The sequence below is a fragment of the Sinohyriopsis cumingii genome, chromosome 4 (genome assembly GCF_028554795.1).
Source record: "Sinohyriopsis cumingii isolate HCF-2022 chromosome 4, ASM2855479v2, whole genome shotgun sequence".
NCBI lineage: Eukaryota > Metazoa > Mollusca > Bivalvia > Unionida > Unionidae > Sinohyriopsis > Sinohyriopsis cumingii.
The window spans coordinates 59,546,858-59,562,696 of record NC_142964.1 but is presented as its reverse complement, the minus strand read 5'-3'; the positions used below and the strand labels follow the sequence as shown (position 1 = coordinate 59,562,696).

The following is a 15,839-nucleotide window of genomic DNA, read 5'->3' as shown; positions in this document are numbered from 1 at the left end:
TGTGAAGAAAGGGATCTAGTAAATAAATAAGGTTTGGAGAGAATGAATAAGAAGTTTTGTCTAGTCTATTTCTGGTTGTCTTAGTATTAGAACATGGGGCTTTTCTCATTACTGACCCTAGATATATGATGAATGATGAATAATGAAGGACTTCATTGCCTTAAGTAAGTCTAGACATGCAGTATCATGCTACAGATATGTTACAGTAGATTGAATGAAAGTTTTGGCCATTAGACCTATATCCTAGGATATCTCCTTTCCCAAATACAGTTATTTCCTTCAGAAAATGTAAAATTTATTTCTGAAATCAATCTTCAGTATCAGGTAGAGGAATTCAAATAAACATTTTTGTAAACACTCAAGAAACTGAACAAAGAAGATTGATATTCAGGAATTTGTACTTGGCAAGTAGTGAAAATATGGCAGACAGTGTGTCTGAACGTTCAGAACAAGGTTGAAAGGTGCTAATTTTTACCAGGTAAGCCTATCCTTACGGTACTGTCTTTTGTAACTCACAAGATGATTCCAACTGCAAACTGCACAGACTCAGAACAACCATTGCCTGTAGATCTGGTTCAGTGCAGTTTGTTAGGAGTGTTCAGTAGAACAAACAACATAGACCCAAATCTACAGTTGCATTATGTTACGACAGATCTGGATCTTTGTTGCTTGCAGTTTGACTCAACTTATAGGCGATTATGTACAGTATACATCATTTTATGCCCCTAATTTGGACCTAGGGGCTTGTTTTGCTAGGGTGTGTTGATTGATCATATTAATGCTTGTCTATCTGTGACACCTCACCATATTACTGACATAGAAAATACATTTAAAAGAATCAAGGGCAAGTCAGGGTTGTTGTTAGTTATTTGTAACAAAGTTAGCAGTTGTTTATATGCCTAGGAATGAGAGTTAAGAACCATTCCGAAAATCACACTGAAATAGCCAACCCACTCTGGCATAGTAGGGTATCTAACCTGCAACCCATAGATTAGAAGTGTGCAACTCCTATTTCTTGGGAGTCCACAAGGGCCCAAAAAAGGCCTCTGTTGCCATATCAGTTACAAGATCCAAATCTCAGAATAAAATAATGGTGTACCTGTATTTCAGGATCATACTGAAGTTCCAAATGTAGCTGCTTGTATGAAATCATAAGTACAGTTATCCCTTATTATAATGCTGTTCAAGGAAACCGCTCCGGTGGCCTAGTGCTTAGAGAGTCCGTCTCTGATATGTGGGAGGTCACAGGTTAGAACCCTGGCCAAGTTATACCAAAGACTTGTAAAAATGGTACTAGCAGCTGCCTCACTTGGCACGCAGCATTAAGAGGTTAGTGTTAGGACTGGTCGGTTTGGTGTCAGGATAATGTGATTGGGTGGGACATCATGCTACATGTCTGCGGCATGAAGCCCCAGTGCTAGACATCACTATAAACTGTCACACTGCAGATATCATAGTGATGTGACTTAAAAATTGTTGAAGCTAGGTAAAAAATCCAAAACAATCTGATGCAGTTCAAGGAGCCATAAGAGTGCCCTATGATATAGGTGAGTTTGTGCTATACTGGATTGCATTATATGAAGAATATAATCCAGTCAGTATAATGGATTCCATGACTATTCCCCATGATATATGAAGGACTATGGCTTATTGATGTGTATTATAGCAAGGAACATCCTGTAGAACAAACAGCTTAGATCTAGATCTGACATTGTTTTATAATGGCAAATCTATGTCTACACTGTACACAGTTGGATTTATGTTATGCAGATAAATACACTGTTATACAGTTATTGACAACAATGCTCTTTGATTATTGTCAGTCATGGTGGCTGTACTATTGTGTACATTGGATTAGAACTTTTAATTTAAATATTGCACATATTAAAGAGTTTTAAAAGATTCATTTGCCTCAGGGAAAGACACAATACAACTAAAGTGCACTCTCAAAATGATGAATTAAGAGCTTCAAAAATCAGAGGTCATTTGTGGTAAAATGGCAGATATTTTTCGAGTAATTTTGGCCATTACACCCTGAAATAAAACAAAATTTTAGTTATGTTGTGTAAAAATGTATCTATTTTGAAATTAGACTGAATCTATGAATGTTTGATGAATTTATTGCATTTCTGACACACTTAATATGAGTGTCTTGTCAATATAATGCATTTTTATCCTGAGTAACTGACCTGTTGCAAATGGAGGTAACTTCCATGTTAATTAGTCTGTTGTAAACTTTTAAGGTAAGTTTATGAACTAGTAAATCTCTTCCTGACTGATGTGAAACAGGCGTAATTTTGACATGATAGGTGTCTTGGTTCATAAAACTTGATAATCACTAAAAGAAAGGTCTTTATTTTTTTTATTACATGTTTCAGTTTAGTGAAGTTTTATTTGCCCTTGAATTGTTCAAATGCCATTTCAGCTGCATGGCACTTAGAATTTAATGTTATTGCTCATGTCAGTGACATCATGACTGTGGTTTGGAGAAATATTACATATCACATGATGTTGTGCCATCCAATGAAAGACCATCTTTCATAAGGATAATGTAATAAATGTTTTATGGTGCAATACTATGGCTCCTAGGAATTTCCATGATATCCAGGTGGGCTACTTTCAGGCCCAGCTCTATGATGTGTGGGGCACAAGGCAGCATGCGGGACCCAACTGGCAGCAAGTGATAAGCGTGGGGCCCCAAGCTAAAAAATTGCATTGCGGAGTTGATTTCTTGAAAGCACAGGGACCAAGGCAGTTGCCTCTTTCGCCATGCCTTGGGCCAGGCCTGGCTAGCACAGGGCCCAAGGCAGTTGCCTCTTTCGCCATGCCCTAGGGCCAGTCCTTGCTAGCACAGGGCCCAAGGCAGTTGCCTCTTTCACAATGCCCTAGGGCCAGGCCTGGCTAATTTGATCCTTGTGCACCAATGTAACCACTTGTTAATGAAAAGAAAGAAGAATAAAAAACCTAATATAAATCAAATTTTTAGTTCCTGAAACACTTGGAGTATTTATCATCATAACAAAAATATGAATATAAATGTCTTAAATATGCTTTGAGGGTTAAATAACACCTAATAGAAATACTTCTGATAATTCTTTTCACAATATATGAAATGGTTTTTATACAGAAATGTTTGCAACATAAACAAGTTGCAGCAGCCACTGCAACAACCACCAGCACCATCTTGAGCTGATTACCAGATAAAGCCTTTATTTTTACAGAAGAAATTTCAGCCATAATCAGATCTTTCAGCAGTGTTGAAATCTTGCCAAAAAAAGGAATCATCATTTTGTGTTCCCTTTCCACAATGAAAACATTACAAAGTCCTAAATTTGACAGCCTATTATTATCCCAGATCATGGAAAACATGATCCAACCCTTAAAATCATGATGAGATAGCATTCAGTACTGTTCGTTGCCTAGTACATTTGCATTATGGGTAATCAAAGGGCACCACTGTCTTGCTGAGTCACCAACTTTTGAATGAAAGATTCCATATTCCATGTATATTCGCCTATAAGATGAGTCCAACTGCAAACTGCATAGAACCATATCTGCCATTGAATAATGCATCTGCAGATCTGGGTGTATGCAGTTTGTTAAGAGTAATCAGAAGAAAAACAGCAATGACCATGATCTGCGAGTGCATTATGCTACAGCAGATCAGGATCTTTGTTGTTTGCATTTTGATTCAGCTTGTAAGCAAGTATATATGGTACAGACTTAAAATAATATACAAAGTCCTATATTTATGGAATGAAAATTCTATTACCAAGCTTCACAGCATTTTACCTATCATTAGAGAGAGGAAAGGGGCACCCTTCATGTAGAACAAAACAGATGGTATGATAGGTGTTTCATTCACATGACTCATGCATACCTCATCAAGGGTGAACTTTGATCACAGTGCATGCCTTGCTTGTGTCCACTGGTAGTAGAACACATTCTTGTTGAATGTTTTGATATCCACCTTGTCCAACATAAAATTGTTTGATGTGAGCTTGTTTAGGAAGCTTTCTGATGATTTATCCCATGGTAAAGTCTTGGAAATTTTAAAATAATGCAGTTTAGGAAACAGATTTCAACTTTAATAATTTAATATTTTGTACTTTTTATTATATTTTGTATACTTTTTTAAATAGTTACCATCTCTCCCTGTTTATCTCGAGTTACTTCTATGTAAGGCAGCTAGAAGTGGAAATGACTCCCCCTCCCAATGTTTCAATAGTTTGTGTCTTTCATCTTAGTACACAAATGTTACACCTTACATTTGTTACAGAAGACTATTAAAAAAAATTTAAAAAACATTTCATGATTTATCAACACAGAAAGACCTACAGGACATCAGTTACTGTTACATTTGGCCAATGCTGGCAAGGTAATATAGAATGGGCCCATTGCTGGCTTGGAAATACAGAATGGGCCCATTGCTGCCATGGAAATACAGAATGGGCCCATTGCTGCCTTGGGAATATAGAATGGGCCCATTGCTGGTTTGGGAATATAGAATGGGCCCATTGCTGGCTTGGGAATACAGAATGGGCCCATTGCTGGCTTGGGAATACAGAATGGGCCCATTGCTGGCTTGGGAATACAGAATGGGCCCATTGCTGGCTTGGGAATATAGAATGGGCCCATTGCTGGTTTGGGCCCGTTGCTGGCTTGGGAATACAGAATGGGCCCATTGCTGCCTTGGGAATACAGAATGGGCCCATTGCTGGCTTGGGAATACAGAATGGGCCCATTGCTGGCTTGGGAATATAGAATGGGCCCATTGCTGGCTTGGGAATATAGAATGGGCCCATTGCTGGTTTGGGCCCGTTGCTGGCATGGGAATACAGAATGGGCCCATTGCTGGCTTGGAGATACAGAATGGGCCTGTTGCTGGCTTGTGGATACAGAATGGGCCCATTGCTGGCTTGGGAATACAGAATGGGCCCATTGCTGGCTTGGGAATACAGAATGGGCCTGTTGCTGGCTTGGGGATACAGAATGGGCCCGTTGCTGGCTTGGGGATACAGAATGGGCCCATTGCTGGCTTGGGAATACAGAATGGGCCCATTGCTGGCTTGGGAATACAGAATGGGCCCATTGCTGGCTTGGGAATACAGAATGGGCCCATTGCTGGCTTGGGGATACAGAATGGGCCCATTGCTGGCTTGGGAATACAGAATGGATCTGTTGCTGGCTTGTGGATACAGAATGGGCCCATTGCTGGCTTGGGGATACAGAATGGGCCCATTGCTGGCTTGGAGATACAGAATGGGCCCATTGCTGGCTTGGGAATACAGAATGGGTCTGTTGCTGGCTTGGGGATACAGAATGGGCCCATTGCTGGCTTGGGAAAGTGGATTAGGCCTATTGCTGGCTTGGGAAAGTGGGAATAGGCCTATGGCTGGCTTGGGAAAGTGGAATAGCCTATTGCTGCCATAGGAGTGTGGAATAGGCCAGTTGTTGGCTTAGGAGTATGGAATAGGCCTGTTAATGGATTAGGAGTATGGAATGGGCCTATTGATAGATTAGGATTATGGAATAGGCCTGTTGATGGATTAGGAGTATGGAATAGGCCTATTGATGGATTAGGAGTATGGAATAGGCCTATTGATGGATTAGGAGTATGGAATAGGCCTATTGATGGATTAGGAGTATGGAATAGGCCTATTGCTGGCTTGTTCACCAAGGTCACCAAACTATGTTTACTTTGCACAGATGTAAATATAGATATAAACATTCAGATCTGATGTTATAAAAAGATCAGGTCTTAATTTTATATTTTGTTGGAATATATGGTTAAATCTTTTTTCCTTCTATTTTCAGAGCAGAGTGAAAGAACTGAAAATGCCAAAAAGAACAGCACAGGGACCATCAAGCTTCATTCCAGAGAAAGAGGTTGGTACAGATCACTTTTATTTTGATTTCTTAATGGTGTGCTTCTGTAACACTAGCACCAGTCAGGTCAGCTGAATCTTGAAGCAATGAAAAATGAGAGACTTCCAGAGGAAACATCCAAGATTGTACAGTTTGTTTCATTCAATGACAACATAGGATTAGTCAGGATTTATTCAGGAACAGGAAGTGGGCATTTGTCATGGTTTACATATGGTATATACTTGCTTATCAGAGGAGTCCAAGTGCAAACAATGCTGACCCAGATCTGCATGCACATAATGTGCCAGATGATCTGGATCTGTGCAGTTTTCTAGGAGTAATCCGTAGAACCAACAACATAGACCATGATCTGTGGGTGCGTTATGCTATAACAGATCAGAATTGTTGTTTTTGGTAGTTTGACTTGACCTATAAGCAAGTATATAGATGGTATCTAGTTTCCTGTGAAGTTTTCTTCAAGCAGCAATGTTCTTAAAAAGTTGGCAGCAATTTCCCAGGGAAAAAGAAATTGCTGTTGGCTTTTTGTTAGTATTATTATAAAATCAAAACATTTTCACCAAAATTACGAGCATAGAATATGTTTTTCGCGAGCATAGGAAAGGAGCACAGAGAACAGACAAATCATAAGCTCCACTTACCTCTTTAAATACAATTTATCAATCATTGTTGATTAAAAATTCTAATTGACTACATAATTATGCCTGGGGTTCTAAGATTGTTCAGCTCTGTGGCAGTGTGGCTCACACATCATCTTGCACCCTGATTTTTCTTTTCATGATATATAAGGTACACATTTGTAAATTGTTATAACATCACTTTCTATCCTACAGTGTTTGTAAAATTTGCACTATTAGTAGAAAATTTCTTGTATAATGTGGTAAAACTTTGAAGAGAAAGAGAATGCATGGCTATCTTAGCTTATGGCTTTTTTCAGTTGTAATTATTTATCATATGGAAGATATTGTGTAAGATATTATACTCAGATATATAAAAAAATCTTGCCTCCATTTTACCTTGAGATTCTTCTTGACTGTAGTAGTAAAAAAAAAACTCTTGCAATGTACTGCCACATTTATCAGCATGAAAACACTGGTTCTGTAAAAACCTATCTACAAAGCACCATGCTCCATGGGTCTTCAGCCTGCTGTCAATCATTGTGTTTTAACATTCCTGTGAAGTACTGACCTAGAGTGTGTCTGGAATGCATGACCATGAAAATCCTGCTAAAGCTGAAACTCTCTTGCAAAATTTTTTTTAATGGGTGGTTGGGATCATGCATGAAATAATGTATAATGCATTCTTTATTCCCAAGAAATGTATAAATTACCACTTTTGCTACTGGATAGTGTTGCTTTTGTGGACAGCCATTTCATTTGGTTGAATCACCATGGTTACCAAAGAATGCTGACATTAGTTAACTGATGGTTAAGTTTCTTAAATGTAATTTATGTATCTAATCACATTTTCCTCAATGGAAGGAATTAGACATATTCATTTTGTTAAAGAAACTGTATCACTAGTTCAGTTGGCTTTGCCATTCCCTGGCTTACATCGTTCTTCAAATAACTGTAATGGCAGTCAACACACTTTTGAAAAACAGGGCCACTTAATTGTGCCTGGATTTATCTTCCCTGGGAAATTGCTACCAACAAAGGATCAGAGTAAGAACTGTGTAAATAAAGCAGTTAGACTCTTAACACATTAACCCCTGGTGATGGGTTTAAGTGGCAGGAGGTAGTTGCATACTGCAGACCTCTGTAGCATCAAGGTCATGTATAATACACTAAAGAGAGTGGTATTATAGAAAGGTAGACAGATGTAGCTCTACAATGATACCAAAAAATCTGGAATTTCTAGTTGCACTACAAAATACAGAGGGAAAAACCTCATTTTTTGGACTCAATTTTTTTCTACTCAAAATTTGCCCATGGTCAGATTTCAATTTTGTGTATGGATTTTAGACTTTTTGGTCTCAGATCTAAGGCAGGCACGTATGAACTGCAAACAGATGAACCTTTGCAAAAAGTAGGATAAGATGGGCATTTGGAATAAAGAGTGGTCTCGATACGAAAATAATGGGTCCATTAAACAAAAAAAATAAAGAACTTTTACCCTTCTGCTCATGCGCGATCCTAATAGCCAATGAAAAACAATGTTTCTAACACAACTAGGTATTAGGTTATTGGAAAATCACCTTGATGTTAGTGTTTTAGGATGTATTCAGAAATAGCTTTCAAAGTGTGTTTCTTACTCAAATTTCATACGAAAATGACAAAACCTCCAGGGGTTTATGTGTTAAACATGCAGTGGTATCAGGATGGCTGTTTGAGATATTCTTTAAAATCTGGCTTCATTTCCCCACCAATAATGTTTGAACAGAGTTACACAACACTGGTTGTTATGGCTTATAGAAGTGGACCCCTCCATCATCAAGGTCAAAGTCACACATTGTTTCTGTGTCATTTCATTGTTTTGATGAATTGGAATCATCATTATAGTCCAGGGATGGGCAGCTTCCTCCAGGGGATGTGCCAGATCAGTGATTTTTAAAGCAACATCCCTTGATATAAATTGATGGATAAAACCGGGTCACAAGAGGGATCTGGCCTATGGACTGTATTTTGCCCACTGCTGGTGTAGACAGCAATGATATAAATGCCAGCAAATCACATATAATGTTCAGGTGTATGTCACCATGTTTCCTTGTTATAATTTCCAAGAACAAGTCTACACTGGATATGTTCTTGGTGAAAATTAGTTGCAAGTATACATTCTTGTGACAATAAAGATTTTAATAATATTTAGTGCCATTTGACTGTATGGTGTAAACACCATTTTAAGACTTGTGAAAAAAAGGGATACATTCTTGTACTCACTCTTACAGATACATTCTTGTACTCACTCTTACAGATAAATTCTTGTACTCACTCTTGCTCTGATTTAATTTTCTGATACATTTTTTAATAGCTAAAGCGATGCCCATATATGACCAGATTTGGCCCTTTTTCAACTTTAAGGAGGAAAGTGCCCAAAATTACCAGTTTGATTGCCAGTTCACGTAAGAGCTTGCATTAATGCCTATTTACACCCATCCTCACAAGCCACAGGCAACAATCTACTATGCTTCCTGTGCTGAGAGTTCTTGTTTTTCTTGAGAATGCATTAAAAAAATTCCATCATCAGCATCACAATGTGACAATCTGCTAAACACAAGTAAAAGTGTTCATTTATTGATTGTTAAATGACTACTGGAAGAGAAACTTTGGCTCAATCAGACAGCATTAAATGTAATTCCGACTTTGCAGTGGCAGGACATATTTAGTCGCATTCACAATGATTGGTTAAGCAGGTTTATATGTGATGCATATTCATGAGAAATGCAGATATCTTCGCACAGGCAGCCATGTATCTGTGACGATGAAATGCACCTGGAGTATGAAGTTTGTAAAACCAGAGCAAGCACAGTCCAACACCTTAAGATATTTAGCCACAACTGTTTTACCTGTGCAGATTCTAAAATGTGATTACTTAATGACCCGTTATCCATTTTTTTCCCCCACTGTAAATATGGATGGGACATGTACAGTTATACTTATTTGTTCACCAGTCTTGGCTAAGTATGGGGGGAGGGGGACTAAGCTGTAGGTCAGTTCTGTAAGTATTGAACTTAAAATCAATTTCTTATGCACTGCTGGCTGCAAGGGGTGTTACAGCATAAATATTATGTCAACATTCTAGTGATTACATTTTTTTTAAAACTATTTTTTTAACCATGTGGTAGTAGTTTCAAAAGATTGTTTTAAAGAATATGCTTTGCTGTTGAGTAGATTCAATTATCTTGACTGCTGTTTATCAGTTATTTATCATGAATAAGGTAGATAACTCTACATATTGACTGATTGGTTTGCCTCCCCATTTTAGAATTTTTATTTTGCTCAACTGCAGCAACAGCAGCCACAGGATGACATGGTTCCTTGATATTATATCATTATCAGTCTGAAACCACCTTTGGGTTGAACAGTACAAAAACTACTAATTTTTCATGTAATTGAGGAGCACTAAAGGATTGCTCATCAATATTTACTAATAGACAATGGACATCATTTGACAACAGCAGAGGTAATAAACCATGTCTCTGTGAGGTAGTTGTGACATGAATTAATAGAGGTCATTATATAGATGTTTGTGCATGTGGAAATTAAGGTCTGTAATGTGCTGACTGATTAAATATTGGAATAACTTTGGGTTAGAATGCTGATGCAACACAAATAAATTCTTTGCACTGTGCTTCAGGACTATATAGTTTCATTAAATTTTAGCATTGAAAATGTCAGTATTATCAGTGTACCAGTTTATTGTGGTTATTATTTGTTCACTGTACCTCTATGTCGGTAGTTTCTGTCCATAAGGAATGTATGGAATTTTCCAAGTTGTCTTGTTATGAACTTCATCGATAAGAACATTTGCCTTTTTTCAGTCAAGAAAGCCTCAGATGCAATTTGTCATTATGTTAGAACTATTTTCTGAGCTACTTTCATTCATATTAAATGGTATGGTGGCAGTCACGATCAAAGAATCTCCATTGCTGCTGTAACATATGTGGTGCATTCTGCCACAGGGGAATCACTACATACCTGCACAAAATGGATGTGTTATCCTACAGAGGTTATTTCAAGACCTGACGGAAATGGCAGAGCATTGTTCCACTCTTTTTAATGATATTAAATTGTTTTCATTTCATATGACAACACAATTCAAGGTATTACTGTTCTTTTATTTCTATAAAACAATTATATTTGTCATAAAGTAATTTTAAATATTACAGATACATTATTTTGATGACCCTTTATCACATGTTAAACACATGGCAATGTGGTGGCCAAATGGGATGTTATGAAAGATATTCAGACCAAGTGTAATGTTTGGAAATTTTTTGGATTTAATTAATTAAAGAGTGATTTTGTTTTAGTTATTTTTTGCATATATTAATATCCAAATTCATGTTATAGCAGGGTTGCACTGTACATAGTTTGCTATGTAAGCCAAAGAATCATCCTTAGATTGTCAGGAGAGCACTTGCTTTCTATCTGAATTTTACACAATTTATGTATACCATTCCGGTGGTCTAGTGGTTATAGTGTCCGCCTCAGATGTGGGTTTTTGTGGGTTCAATCCACGGCTGAGTCATATCAAAAACTTCCAAAAATGGTACTAACAGCTGCCTCGCTTGGCACTCAGCATTAAGAGGTTAGTGTTAGGACTGGTGAGCCTGGTGTCAGGATAATGTGACTGGGTGGGACATCGTGCCACATGTCTGCGGCATGATGCCTCAGTGCTAGACATCACAATAAACTGCCACACTGCAGACATCGTAGTGATATGACTGAATTTGTTTTTAAAGCTACATTAAAAATCCAAAATCACACACACATACACAATTTATGAAGTTCACTAAATATTTTCTCATGGTTGAGTGTCTTTTATGTTTACTAGAATTTTACTGGTTCTCTTGCCTGGTGTTGGCATAGTGCAGCTGCAAATTGTAGGCTTCAGTGTCAACACTCATATTTTATTTTATCACCAGGCTCTCTGATATCAGTACAATTCCTTTCACAGGGTGTCAGAGTGTAAGCCTGATCATCCCACATAAGTTACAGGTTTCAAATTACAACTTACACAGTAATTAAAATAATCATAGCAAATTAGTCTACTATTAGTCAATTTATAGGATGTAATGGCTGTGATTTTATTTTGAGCTGAGATATTTTATTTTATCTCAAGATAACTTTGTTCAAATATTATAATCGATATAGTATGCTTCACATGTATTTGCATGATATGTTATTCAGCCATTGGAAGACAGAATATTTTTTGGTTACAAAAACAGTCAGAACATGAAATTGTTTATTCCTAATATAATTCCTATATACAGTGGGACACATCATGTTATGTTAAGAAATACTGTTGCACAAGAATTTTTTATGGTACAGAGTTCTAACTTTTAACATCAAAATAATGCATTTTCAGGGATCATCCAACCTAACGAAACCAATGGACCATCATGATGGGTCAGTGCCCAGTTCCTAGTTTAATGACAAAAAATTAAGCAAATTATGAAAAGCAACAGATCATCAAAAAATTTAAGTGCCATCTGGGCCTAATATATATATATATATACTATATATTGTATTTAATCAAACCAAAACAAATACCATATTTGATTAGGTTTTATAGGGTACTCATTTAAATTGAATTCAGTTCAGTGATATCTGTTAGATTTTCTTCCTTAATGACACTGGTTTATCCCATGAATAACGCTGCATTTTGGAGCCTGAATGGATCATTGGTAACAGACTCACATTGTACCAGTGTGATCCTGGGCTCAAGAGATTGTTCTACGAATTTTCTCATCTCCACCACTATAAAAACCATTTTGTGCCAGGAATACAAGAATATTTATATTCAATTGTCTGCTGACAATGGAACAGTCTATGGAATTAGTATGAGTGATAAACTTTGTCAGTGTAAGGCCAAAAATATCTGATGCAAACTCAGTTAAAAAAGACTTTATGATGTACGACCAGAGAAAATCTTGAACTTTTTCAGGCCAGCACATTTTATATTACCAATAGTTCTCATGTTTACTTTTTACCATTTTCGTGTTTTATACACATTTTGAAGAATTTTAACATTGTAACCTTTTGATTTTACTTTGTATTTCATGTTTGCATAATTTGGAAGGGTTAATATCTTATTAAATATTTTTAGCATTTCTGGTCATCAACCAGAAGAGCTTATGGCATTGCAGCCTTAGCCTATTATCAGATATCCATCCCACCTGTCGATCCATTATTATCGTTCATCCATCCCACCTGTTGATCCATTATTATCGGTCATCCATCCCACCTGTCAATCCATTAGCACAGATTTGTTACTGGCACTTTACAAGCTTATTAGAGTATGGTCATGAAACTGTACACACACACACAATCATTCCAATGTCTTGTTGATTCTAAATGAAAATGTTTCTGCTTGGACATCCACTATTGCCACCTCAGTGGCCATCTTGGGAATCTTATTATCTCTGCAGTTCATTAACAGATGGTTTTATGAAATGGGCTTTTTGCTACATGTTTTCTTAAAATGTCTAGTTGGTTCTTAATTAAAACGTTGCCAATCTGACAACCAATATGACAGCCATCTTGAAAACTTCTTGTTGTTACTCCTGCTGAAGGGGTCTCGAGTAGCCGAGTGGTCTAAAGCGCTTTACATTACGGAGCACTACCATCTCACCTCTGTCTGCGTGGGTTTGAGTCCAGGAGTCGCCCAATGTGGGTATGTGAGAAAGCTTGCCAGTAGCTTCTCGTGGGTCGATGGTTCTTCCTGGGGTTTTCACTGGTTCTTTCTCCACCATTAATACTGGCCGCCATGCATAGCCTATCGTGTGCTGAAAAATGGCTTTAAATGCCACAACAACAACAACAACTCCTGCTGAATTGCAAGTTGGCATGGGGTTTCACCAGGAGACTTCTTATGCTATCTAGTCAATGTTAACCCTAAACTGCATGATGACGGCTTTTGATGCCAACCCCTTTACTGCATGATGACGCCTTTTGACGCCTTTCATGATAGACTCAATTAGGATACCCAGTACTGCCAAGTCTATATACAAGTAAATGTGATAACTTTTGAAGATACAACAATGGAGAAGGACAAAGTTCTGTAAGTTAAACTCACTTTACTTAATAAGCAGCTATCATATTCATTTCCATCACATTCCAGATTCCCATCTGTAGATAAAGTCGGACAGCTAGTGTACAAACTATGCAAACAGTTGCGTTAAAAGTTTCATGTCTATCTTTAAGGTTTGTTTCCACCTTGGTCATATTGCACCATGAATTTGGTCCATATGATTTCAAACTGGTCATCCTATTTCAGTTTGGTCCATATGATTTCAAATGAGCACAGGGAAAGCTGGTCATCATAATTCAGTTTGGTCCATATGATTTCAAACTGGTCATCATAATTCAATTTGGTCCATATGATTTCAAACTGGTCATCGTAATTCAGTTTGGTCCATATAATTTCAAACTGGTCATCATAATTCAATTTGGTCCATATGATTTCAAACTGGTCATCGTAATTCAGTATGGTCCATATGATTTCAAACTGGTCATCGTAATTCAGTTTGGTCCATATGATTTCAAACTGGTCATCGTAATTCAGTTTGGTCCATATGATTTCAAACTGGTCATCGTAATTCAGTTTGGTCCATATGATTTCAAACTGGTCATCGTAATTCAGTTTGGTCCATATGATTTCAAACTGGTCATCGTAATTCAGTTTGGTCCACATGATTTCAAATGAGCACAGGGAAAACTGGTCATCATAATTCAATTTCGTACATATGATTTCAAACTGGTCATCGTAATTCAGTATGGTCCATATGATTTAAAACTGGTCATCGTAATTCAATTTGGTCCATATGATTTCAAACTGGTCATCGTAATTCAGTTTGGTCCATATGATTTCAAACTGGTCATCGTAATTCAGTATGGTCCATATGATTTCAAACTGGTCATCGTAATTCAATTTGGTCCATATGATTTCAAACTGGTCATCGTAATTCAGTTTGGTCCATATGATTTCAAACTGGTCATCATAATTCAGTTTGGTCCATATGATTTCAAACTGGTCATCATAATTCAGTTTGGTCCACATGATTTCAAATGATCACAGGGAAAACTGGTCATCATAATTCAATTTCGTACATATGATTTCAAATGAGCACAGGGAAAACTGATCATCGTAATTCAGTTTGGTACATATGATTTCAAATGAGCACAGGGAAAACTGATCATCATAATTCAGTTTGGTCCATGTGATTTCAAATGAGCACTGTGGGAAAACTGGTCATCGTAATTCATTATAACTGCAAAGAGCACCTAGATTACATTGGGAATATTTGCTTGTATCAAGTGAATAACATAATTTTCATCAAGTGAGTGAAATCCATATTAAATACATGTTATTCACTCATAACAAGCAAACTTTCTTTTCATTTTATTCTCAAATGTATTGCCTAAGCTAAAGTTTAAAATTAATTAACAGATTTCTGACAGTAGTGTCCACTTTATGCCATCCTATGTTCTGCATTTATGTATATTCGCATTCTTTGGCCATCATGTTATCATGTCTTTGACTGGTGTGAAAGAGTAGTTTGCAAATTGCCAACATTATTTTGCTTGGAAAATCCACGAATTCACAAACTAACATAAAATTGTTTTAATAGATGATAGAAAAATATATTAATAAACTACCATTAGAACAAAAATTTACTTTTAGATTGTTTTGAAAACCTCACTAGGGGCCCCGAATGGCTGACTTGTCTTAGGAGCTCACCTTTTCAAATCACTCTCACATCTCACCTCAGTGCACGTGAATTTTAGTCTCAGTTCATCCAACATGGATATGTGAGAAAGCTTGCCAGTAGCTTTTCATAAGTCGGTGGTTCTTCCCAGGTTCTTCTGTCACCAAAAATATTGGCCACCATGTATATACCCTATCATGTGCAGAAAAATGGGTGCTAAACCCCACAAAACCAGAAATCTCACTTAACATTTCTAAGCAGTTTTGAAACAACCCCTATAAATATACAGGAGAACACATAAGGATGTCTCACGCCATGGTAGTCAAGTGTTTAAACATTAGTGCCTTTACAATTACATTTTAAGGGGTTAATTTAAAAATGTTTGTCAGTGTTTTAGACTGTCATTTTTCAGTAAGGTTTTGGAAACTAACAAAAGATAAATTGTTTGTTCAGTTAGCAGTTGATTAAACATTTTACCCTTGTTTGTAATTACAGTAATGTAATTTAGATGTTCTAGCATTTAGAATTAATTAAAATGTAAGGTTTCTGCTTTGCCCTGTAGCCAATATACATGGTGTAA

The 15,839-nt window shown here is 37.0% G+C and overlaps 1 protein-coding gene across 2 annotated transcripts in view; it reads left to right on the top strand.

Moving 5' to 3' along the window:
* Positions 1-15,839, top strand: part of LOC149801240 (sestrin-1-like) — a 194,290-nt gene that overhangs the window by 105,470 nt on the left and 72,981 nt on the right. For both annotated transcript variants that reach the window (XM_089955311.1, XM_089955313.1), the window contains one exon: positions 5,818-5,889. In XM_089955311.1, coding sequence (XP_089811437.1) covers positions 5,818-5,889 — 72 coding nt within the window. The remainder of the gene's footprint in view (positions 1-5,817; positions 5,890-15,839) is intronic.